At 41.0% G+C, this 17,110-nt stretch overlaps 1 protein-coding gene across 1 annotated transcript in view; it reads left to right on the top strand.

Moving 5' to 3' along the window:
- The first annotated feature begins 773 nt into the window (after nt 1–773).
- Nucleotides 774–17,110, top strand: part of NKAIN2 (sodium/potassium transporting ATPase interacting 2) — a 1,110,439-nt gene continuing 1,094,102 nt past the window's right edge. Inside the window, exon 1 of the mRNA XM_088443070.1 lies at nt 774–1,130. Coding sequence (XP_088299196.1) covers nt 1,077–1,130 — 54 coding nt within the window. The 5' untranslated portion in view covers nt 774–1,076. The remainder of the gene's footprint in view (nt 1,131–17,110) is intronic.

The raw sequence follows: 17,110 nt of genomic DNA, 5'->3' as shown, positions 1-17,110 counted from the left end.
TCATTATACTTTAAAAAAATCTGACAGATAATCTGACAGAAAATCGTTCATAAAATCGTTGGTAACAAAATTGTTGTGTGTGTATGCAGCTTTAATGGTGCATACACACGGTCAGATTTTCCTTCAGATCTGAACGATAACGATTTGAAAAATCGTTCAATCGTTCATATCTGAATGAAAATCTGACATGTGTGGAACAATGAACGATGCGCGTTCCCAATTGTCAGATAACGATATCTGATGTGTTTGCAGTCAGGTTTGGACGATTTCCATTCATTTTAATACAGTCAAAAATCGTTTGCAAATCGTTCAATCGTTCATCTGACATATCTGACCGTGTGTATGCACCTTTCGTTTAAGAGACAGACTTTGAATATATTTAACTAATAATTCATTGAAGTTAGCAGAATCATTTTACTGGAGAGTAGACAAGAATTACAACATTTTCTCTATGTCTTTCTAGTGTGGGGAACATGCTTTTGAAAATCTTTCTACAATTTCCCCATTCTGTGAGTATCCCTATAGGTCTCTATAGCAGGATATCAGAATGGCATATGATGAACTATTTATCAGATAACTGTACAAACAAGACAAGTAGAAGAAAGAGGTTGTGAAGAAGCTGAGAGGATTCCCTCCTGCACCCCTCCTCCTCTTTCTCACACACCTCCTCCTCCTTCCCCTTGTGTGGATGAGAGCATCCCTCCTCTGCTGTGTGTGATACAGGCTCTGGAGGCTGGAGCGCTTTCATTGCTTGCAGCATGCAGGGACTGAGATGTTGCCAGGCTGCCTCTATGAGCTGGCTGCAGCCATGGGATATATGAGCATTGAGCAGCTGTCGAGATTATTCTCTTGGGTACGACTTCAAAACCCCTGGCTGATCTTTCTGGTACCAGTAAAGGTATGCTGTAGCTGCAGGTGAACTCCTAGGTCCTAATGCCGATCCCTTATCTTTGCCGAGTAAAAGAGTCACCTCAGAGACCAGCAAAATCCAGAACAGGCACCAAACCTTTCCTATTGCTTTTGACTTCACTGGGGAAGAACTGACGACAAGTCTTGACAACAGGCTTTTGGAAATCATGGGTTTTTGCAGTGGCAGGTGCACACTGATATTTATCTGTGGAATGCAACTGGTAAGTAACAGAAGGGTACCAGCCTCTCTTTTGCACACTTATTGTGTTAGATAGCCTTAAACTGTATATGAAGCCAGTGATTTTATTGTGTGCAGTTGTTAGTACTTTGCAGGGGTATTTGTTCTTTGTGTATGTCAATATATTAATTAATGCTTTGCTATTTTCAAAAACACTATTTTACAATGATTTCCATAATAATTTTAGGAAGGTGAAGGTTTTCTCACCAAGCAAATAGCTTTGCTAACACAGACGACCCCTTTCCCTATCAGACAACCTTCCAGACAGAGTGAGTGCTCACTTGCCTACTAGAGTCAGTGATAAGTACAAAAGCAGTTAGGAGGATGCCACAGAATCTGTTACGCTGTCTCTCAGTGGTGCAAACTTGTCTTGTAGTTCAGGGATAACATGCAGTGTAGTAGAAGTGTTTTCTGAATTATATAGTGTTGTGTGAATGCTGGTTAAAAGCAATATGCTTTATTTACAGAACCCTTGGAGTTGAACATACATAGGAGGCTTTTAGTACTAGCATTAGCTCAGGAATGCGTTTTAATGTACAACATTTTGTTTGACTGATACACAGTGGAGAATAACATAATGCATCAGTAAGAATACTTGTTGTCACTGATGCAATATCAGGTTTAACTAATATAGTTCTACTGACCAAATGTAATATTTACTGTTAGTGGAAATGGTTTCAATTGAATAGTTTACCAATAAACTTATCCTTGCGTTCGAATGAAGACTATGGAGTATTTGCTGAAACTTGTAAATGTTACAATACTATAAAGTTCTTTAGGGAACTAATATTTGTGCAGCGCTTGAGACATTATGGTAACTATTTAGTGTAATTAGACAAAAATAATGTGTGATAGAGGTGAGCAAAATTTTTAAAACTCATCCACAAACTATTTGACTGATCCTAAATTTGTTCTCAAGGATTGCGCTTTTTGGCATAAAGTAAGTGTTGTATTGACCTCACCTAACCACAGTGCATATCATAATGAATTGCCAATTTTTACCCCAGTCTTATTCATAATCTATAAATATTGTGAACACAGTGTGAAATGTCTTTCTGTGGAATGGACTAGTATATGTGGAATTCAAGTATTGTATCACTTTAACTTTGCACCTCTGCAGAATGGCCTATTCTGACATAAAACTGCGGGTAATTTACCGGCAATTTTGTTCATCTCTAATATGTGTTTCAGTTATGGGCCAGTGAGCATAGATGGATACCACAACTCACTTTTCACAGCTATGCAATTGCTGTAATATTCTTTGCCTTTTAATGTCTCCAATCAGTATGTTTCATGGTTCCTGTCTTGTGAAACCATTAATGTGGAAATAGCAGTGTGACCTTTTTGCATGTCTAAAGTCAATGATTTTTTGTTTGGAACCCTCTTTACAAGTTTACCATACAAACCGTTTTTTAATTGGCATGATTAATTCAGTTAGAGTCTAGTAGAACCAGAGTTGTATAGAGTAGAACATTTGGACTTGTGCCAATGCCCTTTTGTTTGCAGACTTAAAAGCCTATTCTTATTGGCCAGCAGTAGTAAATACTTTGGGAGGAAAGGGGTTAACTTGAATTACATTATGGGTCTATTAAACAAAGAAATGTTTGCAAATTTTTTACTCATCTGGATATTATGTAATAGAGCGTTGTTGTGACTTAAAAAGTAGTGACTTGTGGCTCTATGTTTCAGGTATTTTTATGTTGTTGTTATTATGTTTATACATTATAAGTTGTGAGAGAATAAAGAAAAATGTTTTGAGATAGTCAAATTTTATCTTAAAGAATTAAAAGTACACCCAAAAGTTCTGTAAAAGTAATTACAGTGAAATATATAGCAAAATGTAATTTGACTCTCTGAAGATTGTGCAATACCAAAATTGATCACTAGTTAGCAGCAGATATACAATTTATCTGTAAAAATCAAACATTACCTGAACTTTCAGTTCTTGCAGCCTATAAAAAGTGAAAGAAGAAACAAACTGTCCCTTTAGAAGTATTACTTAAATATGTATTTAGAATAATATTGTTCAAATATGTCGTCAGAATGATAGTGATGCTTTAGACTCAATGTATTTAATAATAATGTTGTTATAACTGTTACAAATAAATGCTTTTGTTACAGAATGTGATAATACACATTTTATCATTTGGAACTCTTCAATTCTTTGTGCAAAAATCTTTAAACGTAGAGAAGTATATTTCATACACACCTGTTTATTACATCACTCTTCTGAATTATATTATGGGGCCTATATATTAATAATTGCGGTTATTAAGGTTCCGTATCTCGGCGGATATTTTCATTTTTAATTAAAATAACCATGCTATGTATCAAGGGGAACTCACAAGCACAGCGGTTGCGGTAACTGATGTATCTGTGAGTTATATCCCTGGCATTTAGTAGAAATATTTCATGTTTGTGAAAGAGTTCTACTGGGGAAGCTGACACTGCGCATATGCACAGTGTCAGCTTCCACCACCGGCCGGAGGCTGTGGGAGAGAGCTCAGAAGATCTCTCTCCTGCTTGTAAGCCTCCATAGGCTTAAAGCTGTTTACACAATCTGAAGATGGTGTAAACTACTGGGACCAAACTCTGAAAAGCTTTGTTTTTGGAGTTTGGTACAAAGGGCTGAGATCATAGTCCCCATTAATAATAATAGGGACAATGATCTGCAGTACTAATTAGCACTCTGCCGGAGATTTCGGATATTAATACTTAGCAACAGTTAATAAAATTATGCAGAAACTGCAGTTTCTACATCATTTTATGAAAAAAGGCTTAATACATAGACCCTTATGTCTGTAATAGTTTTGCTGGCCACTGAATATTTACATATAACTGTCAAAAATTCTGAACTGTTGAAATTGCAGGTTTTGAAATGTAGAAATTCCTGCTCAGTAGTGTTAGCCTTACTGCACATCAGTTGTTCTGAACTGTCTCCATCTCATTTCATAGCCTACTATGCAGAGTGGTGACAGACACTGATAGACTGATTGGATAATTATGTTATTTTGTAAGAGAAAAACACTGTTAATTGCCACCAATCTGTATCTGCTGTGTCCTAATTGGTTATTTTAATGAACAAAACAAATATCATGTTCTACCATTTTATATTTTGAAACTACATTTTACATTAGCTTCAAATATTACTATACATTCAGTCCACATCAGTGAGAGCCATAAAGAAACACTAAATATGTTTGAAATTGTGCATAATGTGCACCTTGTTTACAGTTCTTAGGTGATTATAGTTATTTATTTATCAAAAATAACATTTTATACAAAAGTCTACTCTTTTATTATTGTATTATGTGCAAAACTGCACCTATATGGTAAAACCCATGAGCTAGATTTCCCACTTATAGCATAGGTAGCCTGAGCAGGCTGTGTGAATAGAGAAAAAAGATCTCTACAAGACTATTACAGACATATCATTTACAAAAGCCCTTGGGCATGTGATTCACATGCATAGAGTGGTCAGCCATGATCTGCTACTACTGTCTACTGTTTTGCCATATTTATAGCATGAATTTGAATCTTACCATGACTCTCAAGTCTGCTTATTAATAAGCTAGTATAGGGATGGTTTCCTAATGCCACCTATCATAGTAATAGAAGACCTATCACCACTAGATTACAATTACTGGTTCCACTTCACCTGTCTGGATGCCACTGCACATGTGTCACTCAGCTTAGCATGATTACTTCCTACTATCGCCATCTTGAGTGCATCTTTGCAAGGGGGCGCATTTGCAAGAGAAATCCAGTGAAGTTTCTCCAACAGGGTCTACCCTTGTTATCGCCACCAGCAAACCTTTAAAATACAGGGAGAAGCCATAACCTCTGTTTTTGACAGAGGAAGCAAGACTATCCCTTTCATAAAGAGGCCCCTTAGTCCTGACCCTGGCCTAGAGCAAGGTGACCACTACATTCAAAATAGTATAACAAGTGTTAAAAATGAGTAAATACTATAGTGATGACCAAATTAAATGAGGGCATCCAGGGCTGGAGCAGAGCTCTATGCCACCCTGTGCTGGCCAGGTTTCCTACACCCATCATGTCTTGATGTAACACCTAGTGGCAGGGCTGCCAGCTCTAGGAAGTAGAGCACAGACAGCAGGCTGCCTGCTCGGAACATTCTAGGCACCCTGTAAGCCATATGCAGTTGTCATGTGGCAGTGATGGTGCTGCCCCATGCCCTGTGCTACTGCACCACTCGCACACCACTACGGCCCTGAGTATATTCTCTCAAATTAGCATGGTACCTACCAGAGTTCAGAAACCACTCACTCATGATTTTGTCTCCAGTCAACTTGAAGTTTAAGAATAAACTTCAGAAGGTTATTGGCATCTGCAGTAGTTTGCATTCAAACTCCAGACTGTGACCCCTTGAATATTAAGGAACTGAAGCAGTATATTTCCCCAAGGAAATCAGTGGAATCAGACCACATTGCTAGTAGGTATGAAGAATTTATTTACATTTTTTTTATTGTATTAATATGAAATAGTTTACAGCTTTTTACGGTATGCGTTCGGCATCCTGGCGGTCAGGATGCCGATGCTTACATTACCGGCACCAGAATACTGACATTGGTCAGAATCCTGGCGCTGTCATTCCGACCGCCGGGATGACAAAGGTAAGTAACGGGTTGGGGGGAGGGTCAAGGTTAGGTTTAGGGGTTAGGGTTAGGCACTAGGAGGAGGGTTAGGGTTAGGCACTAAGGGGGGAGGGTTTTGTTTAGGGTGCGGGGAGGTTAGGTTCAGTACTAGGGGGGCAGGGTTAGGGTTAGGTACCAAAGGGGGAGGGTTAGGGTAAAGAAAGGGTGAGGGTTAGCATACTGACCAACAAGTGTCGGTTTGTTAACCTTGTCGAGATCCCGGTGTCGGGATTCTGACCACCAGCATCTCGACTGTCGGTATTTCATACCGATTCCCTTTTTACAGTATGTTAAATTTGTAGTAATGCTAAAATCTAATGTTTAAATTTAGCGCTATAAAGGTGCGTACACACGTAACAATTTTTTTAACTATTTAACTATAACGACGTCATTATCGTTCAATCGTTCCAAATATCTTTCAGTTTCTGAGTTATAACGATGTACGATAATCGTTTATGCGCATTCCCGTTTGTAGTTTATCGTCCATTTCTGACTGACCAACGTAACGATTTTCATTAAGGGAAGGAACATTTTTCGTTCACGTTGAAAAAATCGTTCATTACACTTCAAAAAATCGTTAACTTTTTCAAAGGAAAAACTGAACGAAAATCGTTAACAAAAATCATTCACTAACAAAATCATTACGTGTGTATGCAGCTTAACTGTAAGTTCCAGTTTAATTTCATGTTTAACACAGGTTTTGTGAATTTTAACCTTGTCTCAACAGACAAATACTGTACATTTTGGAAACATCTGTGCAATTCTCTGTAAGAGTGAACTATGAAAATTGATGTAATATTCATACAAATCTGTACTTATTTTTATTGAGATCAAATTCAGTGGCAAACGCAGGATTTTGAAAGGGGGGTTTCCAAATAAAAAGTTACAGAACCAATGACAAAAAAGTCTAACCAGAATAAGCTTGCAACATACACTTTTTTGTGTACTTCAAGTGTTCTAATATAAATAACAATAAATAATATAAATAACAAGGCATAAAACTTGCTAATGCACAATGTGTAACAGTATGTACAAACAAAATGTAAACTACTAGTGAAATTTCAACATTTGAACTAAATGTAACTGACAGACACACTCATACACACACACTGACCAACACACTCATACACACACACTGACCGACACACTCATACACATATACACACACACTGATCGACACACACATACACACACACTGACCGACACACTCATACACACATCCATATACACGCACACTGACCGACACACTCATACACACACCCATATACACGCACACTGACCGACACACTTATACTAGGGATGTGCAGGCTCGTATAGGTTCGAGTTTGCACGTTGAGTTCGGATTTTTCCCTCCAAAAAAACGGAACTCAGAAAGAGGCAAAACGTCATCTTACATGGACGAACATCATCATTCCTGGACAAAAGTCCAGGAATTATGATGTTCGTCCATGTAAGATGACGTTTTGCCTCTTTCTGAGTTCCGTTTTTTTGGAGGGAAAAATCCGAACTCAACGTGCAAACTCGAACCTATCCGAGCCTGCACATCCCTAACTTATACACACATATACACACACACTGACCGACACACATACACACACACACTGACCGACACACACATACACACCCATATACACACACACTGACCGACACACTAATACACACACACCCATATACACGCACACTGACCGACACATTTATACACACACATATACACACACATACACACACACTGACCGACACACTCATACACACACACCCCCATATACACGCACACTGACCGACACACTTATACACACATATACACATACACACACACTGACCGACACTCATACACACACACATATACACATACTGACAAGACACACTCATACACACACACACAAACCGCAGCGCTCACCATTAAATATCATCCCCCCCCAAATACAGCAGTCCTCTCTCTGGCATCATTTATTAAATATTATCCTCCCCCCACAAATACAGCAGTCTTCTAGCATCATTTATTAAATATAATCATCCCTCCCCCCACACAGATGCAGCAGTCCTCTGGCATCATTTATTAAATATTATCGTCCCCCCACCACCCCACAAATAGAGCAGTCCTCTGGCATCATTAACCCCCCCCCCAAAGGCAAATGCAGCAGTAATCAGGCATCATTTGTTAAATACTATCCTCCGCCCCGCCCGCCTTCCCCTTCGCAAGTGCATACAGTTGTGTGCTGGCATCAGTTATTAAACATAATCCTGCCCCCCCCGGCACCCCCACCTACGTCGCGCGGCTCCGGGACTCGTCAGCGCTGGCTGTACTGGACACGGTGTGTCGGCTCGGCTGCAAGCGCTCTCATCCACTCAGGTTGCTGGTCACGGTGCCGCTATGGGAACTGACTGGGAGGGGCTTGCGCGCTGCAGCTCCCCCTACAGCCAGCCCAGGCAGTCTCTTCTTTACAAAAAAAAAAGTTATTTTTCAGCTGCACGCCGGGCCGGCGGTGATGGAGCAACGGGCAGGGGGGGTTTCTAGGTACTCGGAAACCCCCCCTGCGTGCGCAGGTGAAATTATCTTTAGTGATATTATATCTTTATTACTCGTATCTTGATTTTTTTTGCATTTTTATTCCTTGAAATATACAGAGTTGCTATCCTGCAAGATAAGTCTTCCAGAGTTATACATACATCTCTGTAAAAAATTTTTTATAAAATACTTGTCTGGTTCTGGAATCTAACATGATTTATCTGATAAAATCTTAAACACAAAGGGGTCTATTCATGATGTTAATTATCGGGGTCGAATGGTCACCAATAATTAAAATTCTAACTCTCCACAGATGCCAGATCAATTCATCATTGCTCCAATGCGGAGACAGCTGATCCGAAAATCACCTATCCCTACGAGCAGCTTCACAGAGGCAAATCAGCAGTGACGCTAGTGCGCATGCTTGACCTACAGGTCACGCATGCGCACAGGTGATGTCTGGCGGAAGGAACCATACAGGGGCTGAGGGATCCGTAAGGATACTTCTTCGCAAGCGGGTAGTGGGAGCACTCACCATCTGAGGTTGGCAAATGCTCCCGCAATCAAGCCCCAAAAATATGTATTTTCAGAGCTTGATGAATTCTGTCCCCATACTAGTGTATGGGGACCGGGGGCCATTCCGCCAGAGGAAGGTAAGCAGGAGATATCTGTGATATCTTCTGCTTTATCTTATTAATGAATGGCCCGATAACTTATTTTTTACAATTAAACTGTTCATTTTCACCTGCTTTTGTAAAAATTAAGTGATGATAAATAGGCCCCAAAATGTTTACTATCTGATATGAGATGTAACTTAACACCTTAGGGTATATTTACTAATTGTAATCAATTTAAAATCAATGAAAATCGATAAAGATCAATGTTGTGCTTCTGTGGCTAAATCACACATTTACAAATACTTAAAAAAACAAATCAAAAATTGTCTGTTAGTAAATGTGTGATTTATCCCCAGAAGCTAAACATCGATGTTGATCGATTTTCATTGATTTTATATCAATTGAAATAAATTAAAATGGACTTTTAGTAAATGTACACCCTTGTACCTTCTGACATGTATCATTGAATAATGGTTCAGTTTAAGCAAGTACAGTATCTCACACACACCCACACTAACACACACACAAACAAACACACACACACATTGATCCTCTAATAAACTACAAAACATATTGTGTCAAGTACACAGTATTCTAGACAAGATGACAAATTCCATAGGATTTACAAAATCAATTCCCACCAATTATATACTGCATATTTGGTCACATTTGCTCACAATGTCAAAGCAACAATACATTTTGTTTTGCATGTCATTTGCTGTGCTTATAGTTGATATTGATACAATTTGTTTGTCATGATGCAGAAATTAGCAGTGTACAAATGAGGAAACATTAAGCTACAACGTAGTTATATTATGTGATTTATACATACTTTTGGGCTTTATTATCATCATGATGGTATGGAACAGCATGAAGAAATATTTCTTGCTACCTCAGGAGATTCAGACAAATCATCCCTGTTGGATGCAGCATTAGGATACTTCACTGAAAATGTTTCTACAAAATTAGTATTACTGTAGGCATTGACCTTGTATGGATTTTCTTTGGTTCATAAAATGTTTCAAGTACCTACATGATATGCCAAGGAAATGATTTCTCATTCACAGTTACTGATTCCTTTTCTTATAGTCTTCAAGTAGCGCATATATTAGGGCTAGTCTATTTTGGATAAATCTGCAATTTCACAGACAGCACTTCATGTGAATGGACAGAGAACTCTGCTCCCAATGTAACCACCGGTAAAAACTTATGATTAGCCAATCATTGAGTCCAATGTGCCTAACTTACAGGAGGTTCTAGTATTCTAGGAAACAGTAAAAATGGCCCAAACATTAGTGTTAGACAGTATATTTAATTCAAAAATCTATTATTATGTTACACTGACAATCCTATAGATGATTCATTTTCATCCAGTGCCTGAGAATTGCTCTTTAACCTCTTTTTGTAGTTTTTTTTAATGAACTATTTGCCCCACAGTTATTCTCTTGATCACACTTTGACAGTGTTCTGTTTCTGCTTTCTCACTGTGGGGTTGGTTCAGAGCCCAAAGGAAAGTGACCGTTTCTGCAGTTGCTTTATGTGCTTTCTGTATTCAGAGGCCAGATCTATGGGGCTGCACTACCTCTATACTGTGCATCTGCTTGGAAGAGCAGCCATTATCACTATTAGTACACATTTGCACCAGCCCTATCCAGGGTTAAAGAGATCCGTCCGAAATCGCTGGACTTTTGTGTAAATTTGCCTCTGGCTATTCTGCAATTTGGTTTACACAACCTCGACATTCCCATGGCAACATTGATATTTGCAATTGCAACATAAACGTCTCAGCAGGGTATGAACGTCATTTTAAAAATATCAAATGAAACAAATCTTTGGTGCTGTTAAAAACATATACAAGGGAGAAAGTCATTCCATGCGGTGTGTTGTCTGTATACATGCAAAATAATGATAAGCATGATATTCTGCACTTATACAGGTGGCCCAGAAAGGTGGCCCAGCATTGTGAGGCTGAGAAAGACTGTGGAAATTGCAGTTAGACTTGTTGTTCTTTAAAAGTCTGATCGTCACACGCACCCTGCCTTAATCACTTAAGACAGTCCTTAACCAAGCTGCAGTCATTTTTCAAAAAGCCTTTGGAACCTTGCAGCACATTAAAGGGAAGTTAGCACTAATGGATGGAGCTGTTCCCAGGTTTTGTAAAGCTCGCCCAGTACCTTATGCTATCTGGAGGAAGTTGAAGCTGGAGTTAGAATGGCTAATGTTAACTGTTACGAGGGGTCTCTGGTATCCAATGCTATCTGGGTGACATTATTGTGACAGGCTCATCTGAAGCAGAACACCTTAAAAATCTGAAGCTTGTTTTGCAGCAGCTTGAACAATATGGTCTCAGAGCAAACAGGGACAAGTGTGAGTTCTCCATGGCCTCTGTAACATATTGTGGGCACGCTATTGATTCAAGTGGACTGCACAAATGTCAGGAAAAAGTGGAAGATGTGTTAAAAGTTCCCCCATCATAAGTTGTGTCTCAACTTCGATCCTTCTTGGGGTTCATTAACTATTACCATATTCTTGCCTAACATAGCACTAGTTCTGTGCCCCTTACATCAGTTGCTCCAGCGGGGCCAGAAGTGGCTTTGGTGAAAGGACTGTGAGTATGCTATTAAACAAGCAAAGGAATTGATTAGGTCAGACACAGTGTTAACCCACTTTGACCCATCGCTTCCTATCAGAGTGAACTCTGCTTACGACATTGAAACTGTTATGTCACATACTACGCTGGGTGGAAAGGAGCATCCAATAGCCTTCACATCTTGGGCATTATCCAAGGCAGAATGCAACTATGCACAGATTCACCAGGAAACCTTAACCCTGGTTTGGGTCGTAAAATGCTTCAATCAGTATTTATATGGCAAGAAATTCAGTCCTATAACTAGCCAGCTACTGCTTTTGTCCATCTTTAACCCTCGGAAGGGCATTCCTGTTACTGCCACTGCATGGATGTAATGCTGGGCCCTGTTCTTAGGTAGACATTCCTATGTTATCAAATATAAGTGGACTGCACAACATGCTAACGCAGATGGATTGTTGTAATTGCCTTTACAGACTGCCCCAATGACATAGGAAAGCAGGAATTCCTAGGATATTTTTACAATGATGCAGGTGGAATGTCTTTCTATAACCACCTGTTAAGACACATGGCTGTCTAAGACCCCATATCACAGCAATACAAAAAGGGTGGGTTGCGTGAGTTGACAGTTGATGCTGGCTGTCTCCTCTGGGGGGTGCCGATCATTGTGTCTGCCAAACTGCGAGCAAGAGTCTTGGAGGAACTCCATGTGGGTCACCTGGGAGTGGTTAAAATGAAGGCACTGGCCAGGAGTTTTGTATGGTGGCCAGGGTTAGATCAACATTTGGAAAATATGGCCAGAGAGTGTTCAGGGTACAAGTCTGTACAAAATATGCCCTCACCAGCACCATTGCACTCATGGTAGTGGCCATCCACCCCATGGCAGCAGATTCATATACTGTAGACTTTGCAGGATCGTTTATGGGGTTCATGTTCTTGGTGGAGGTGGATGCCTGTTCATAATGGCTCAAAGTTTTTGCAGTCACTTCCACTATGGCTATGCATATGGTATATGTGTTGAGAAGTCTTTTTATCAGGTGTACCAGAGCAGTTGGTCAGTAATAACAGGTCTCAGGTTACCGCTAAAGAGTTCCAGACTTTTGTACCTCTGCCCCATATCACCCAGCTACAAGCAGACTGGCTGAACATTTGGTACAAATCCTAAAGCAAGAGGGCCGCACCATGAATGCAGACAAAGGTACAATGCAAGAAAAGCTTTTCAATTTCTTGTTTGCATATAGGAATGCGATTTAATGTCACAACCAATCAAACCCCAGCAACACTGTTCTTGGGTAGGGACCTCATGTCTAGATTGTTGGTTTGTGACCATCAAATGAAGCAGACTCGAGTCACAGGTGGCACCAAAACTCATGAATACCGGCAGCGGCATCCTGACAGTGACAATCCCGACACCTTGAAGGTATGTATGCTCAGGGGCGCCGAGAGGGGGGGGAGCGGGTACAGATTACCCGGGCCTGGGCTTCCTGAAGGGCCCGGCGGGGGCCCGGGTCCGACGCCACCCCACCCTCCCTCACAGCAGCCCAACACACAGCATGTGCTGAGCTGCAGTTGGAGACTGCTCGTGGCTGCTGAGCAGCAGCCACAGTAGTCTCCTATGCCTGTGCAGGGGAGCGATCACACTAATCGCGCCCCCCTGGCTTTGCACCGGGCTGAGGGGGCTCAGAGCGCCCCCCTCCCTGAGGCACAGCGCCACTTTGCGGCGCTGCAAATCTTCTTTATTTTATTTTTTTTCCGGCAAGGGGGCATGGCCACGCCTCCCTATATTAGGCCACGCCCCCTAGTACTGGGGCCCGCCTTGGCTCTTGGCGGCCCTGTGTGTGCTAACCCTAACCCTCCCCCCTAATCCTCCACTCCCGCAGCCTAACTCTCCCTTCCCCTGCAGCCTAATCCTTTCCAACCCCCCTGCAGCCTAACCCTCCACCCAGCAGCCTAACACTATCCCTCCTAACCCCTAATACTAAACCTAACCCTCCCTCTAACCCTAATACTTACCATCAGGATGGTGGCGGTCAAGATTCCGGAGGTGGTATTCCGTATGCTGTTGGGATTCTGGCATCAGTATTCTGTGCACCGGCATCCCGACCACCAGGATAGTAATTACATCCCAAATGATAGGTAGAAGCTGACTGGTTGCTATGATACATATCCCTAAAAAGCTTAAGATTAGAAAAGCTCTAGATATTGTACTACAACTTTAGATTGCACATAAACTTCATTTGGTGTTTAAAGGCTTAGGGCCTGATTCAGAGCTGAACGCTCTGACCAGAGCGCTCGCTCTGAATCAGGGCCCTCCTCCATGAAAACGGAGCGGCCTCCTGGATGCTCGTATAGCTGTGGGTGATCACCCACAGCTATAGCGAGCGTCCATGATGATGGTCGCGATGGTCTTGACCATCGCGACCGTCGGACTTGCGACGGAGACCCTGCGGTAGGGTCTCCCTGCCACAAGCCCTGGAGTGATTTTGGCTCTATCAGAGCCAAAATCACTCCCACTGACATCACTAGTGATGTCAGAGGGGCCGGCTTCAGACGATAGACGCCTCCGTCTGGCAGGCACGCCCACCAAAGGGGGCGTGCTGTCAATCAACATCGACAGCATGCCCCCTTTGGTGTGAGACCCAGAGCGATAGAAAGCCCGTCGCTCCCCGGGTCTCGCGCATGCGCACGACGGAGCTCCCTCCGTCGTGCGCATGCGCAGTGGGGAACATCGACCCGCTTGCGAGCGTACTGCCGCTCGCGAGCGGGTCTGAATGACCCCCTTAATCCTTTGAAAACTAACATTTCAATTTGAGTGGTTTTCCATAAATTATACATTATGACAGAACACTAATCACTTGGGGACTAGTATTCCACCCAATCCAGCAGATCCTCCATTGTTTATAAAGTTATTTTTTACTGTCACATCTGCAGTAAGTGATATTCTGTGATGGAGTATACTGTAGCTGATGGAAAACTACTAAAAACTATTTTTTTTGTTTATGTTCATTCAAGGTTATAATTCATTGAATTTACAAACTACTCTGAAAGAAAAGGGATGCAATTTAATGCAAATTATTTAGATTTGCATATAATACATTATTAGATCATTTTTGGCCAGCTAGTCCGTACTAAGAGTTTGCATTGGCCTGTATAAGCCCTAGTGAAGCAATCACTGTCCAATGCTGTATTTGTGTATTGCCCTTCCACCAAGTGATGCAATTTGTTTATGTATTATCTGAATGCAGAGAGAAAGCACTGAATTACTGATAAACCAACTCTATCACTAGAGGTATCCTATAATGCTTGGTTACAGCATATCGCTCCCTTAAATTAGAGAACACAGAAACAAGGCGAGGAAATATGCTAAAAGAGTATATTATTACATGGTGATTTATACAATCAAACCTCTTTTACATTTGTCAAATGCATGGTAAAAGTGCTGCAAAATGTATGGAAGTGTAAAATGAGAAGCTTAAAAATACCCCATACTTACAGAAGGTGAAAAACATACTGGGAGATTAAATTAGCCGTGAGAAATTATCGGGAGTGAAAAAGGGAGGAATTCTTGGGCTTTATCGACTGAGGCTGTTCAATTAGGCTCCCTTTTTCCTCCTATACCTCATTAAATTAACGGGTTAACGGACGTTAACACTGGTCATTGGACATTAACACACTGAATCTGTGAAAAGTTCACGGATTCGTGCATTAACTGGCTGTTATCACCTGATCATTGCTAATTGAATCACCCTCATAGAAGGTAATTTGCAACAGACTCATGAATTATTTTATAAAATAATTTGTTACAGCATGAGAAAACCTTAACTTGGATATGGGGGGGTACGATCAAAATTGTCCTTATAGCAACAGACATATTCAGTCCTTTATGCTGTATGTATGGTATTTTCTAACTTCTGCATTAGTAAAACATTAATCCGTGTGCTTTTTGAATAATTACAGTTATACACAAAAAAATAGCATATTGATGGCAAAAAATACTGTAGTTGTACTGTAAAATAGGAGTTTGACATTATTTATTCATTTAAATCTTCTGTGGTTAAATGTAAATTAGTGACTAAAGAGCAATACTTGTTGCTAATTCCTAAGAGAAACAAAATATAAAATATGAAATGGCTTTCTATAGCAAAATATTGTCTTTATTCTACACATACAGCACTGTAGACAAATATGTAAACCATAAAGAAGTCTCCGTGGTTGTAAATTGCAATTTTATATGGGTTATACATCACCTATATTTGCCTCAGTCCTTCAGTCTTAGAGAATGAAATATCACCAAGCTGCTGTCAAATAAGACAAACCTCATAGCACAGATCTTATTTTAGTGTTTACCAGCAAAGTCTAATCTTCCCTGTTTAGCAAAATTCATAGAAGAAAAAAAACCTGCCTTTTACTTTGTCTGAAATATAAAGCCGCTTAAAGCCTGCCTGCTTCATTCTCTGAGCTGACTTGCACCACATACTGTAGCTGTAATCAGCTCTTAGCTTAGTACTAGATGTTTATATCTCAAGAAAGCCAATTCAAGTTCACTATGAAGAGAAAACATACATGCTATGCATCACTCCACTCTTTCCATGGGAATGGAAAATCTATTTTAGTTAGTGAGATATAACATGGCACAGCAGAATACAGGGGTTGTACAAACATATTTAATAATATTGTTACAATATTTAGGACTAGCTGGGATACCTGGCATTGCCCAGGTTGAAGACTGGACCCTGAAGTACACCTGCAGTTTGTTTTTTTTATATTGTCCTTGCCTATAACCTGGATAACTATGCAAATTAGGAGTCAATTACAGTGCAGGCAGGTGTTTTCTCATACCCTTTGGAATGGGGCATATCAGGAGCGGAAATCAGTATAGCTTCCAAAATCACTTGAGTTTAAGAAATCACTGCAGAACAGAGTGGGCGATTCAGCTGCAGATATGGAATCACAGCTGTAAACATGTTAGCAGCTTCTGCATGCATTACTGATCTGAGCTGCTCCAAGGACGTAGCATCAGATCATCAGTGAGTAACAATGGGTTCATGTCAGCCATCCACAACATATGAGTAAATGAGGCCAGGAAATCTCCATCAGCTGATGGAAAACCTGGCCTCTCCTATCCACCCCAGTGGAAACAGAGGCCGTCACTGCCCCCCCTGCCCAGAAATGACAGTAGACTGTCAATCACTGACAGTCTACTGTCAGACTGCATCAGGGATCGCAGACCTGTACTGCACATGCACAGTATGAGTAAGGCACATGCACAGATTCCCGATAATTGGAAATCTGTGTGATTACTGTCATTGTGTCCACAGCTGAATCATCCTCTGAAATCACTCTGCAAACCAACCTTGAAGGCCATGTCCAGCAGGACTGTCATCACAAGGGGAATGCCAGGACTGGAGTTCTGTTCCCAGGCAGAAGTGTACCCACCCGCAGTGGCACTGTGTGGCTGTGATCAGTCTCCCCTGCTGTTTATAATCTCCATATGTTAAGCTTTGCCAGGATCAAAGATTGTGGATTGATTAAGCTGTCTACCGTAGTCTGAATGTATTGAGTGCTGAACTGCTCATGAGCCTGCCAGGCACTCTG

Source organism: Taudactylus pleione, unplaced genomic scaffold, assembly GCF_031769625.1.
Source record: "Taudactylus pleione unplaced genomic scaffold, aTauple2 ptg000326l, whole genome shotgun sequence".
NCBI classification, from domain to species: Eukaryota; Metazoa; Chordata; class Amphibia; order Anura; family Myobatrachidae; genus Taudactylus; species Taudactylus pleione.
Note: the sequence above shows the minus strand (reverse complement) of the source record. Positions and strands in the feature narration are given on the sequence as shown.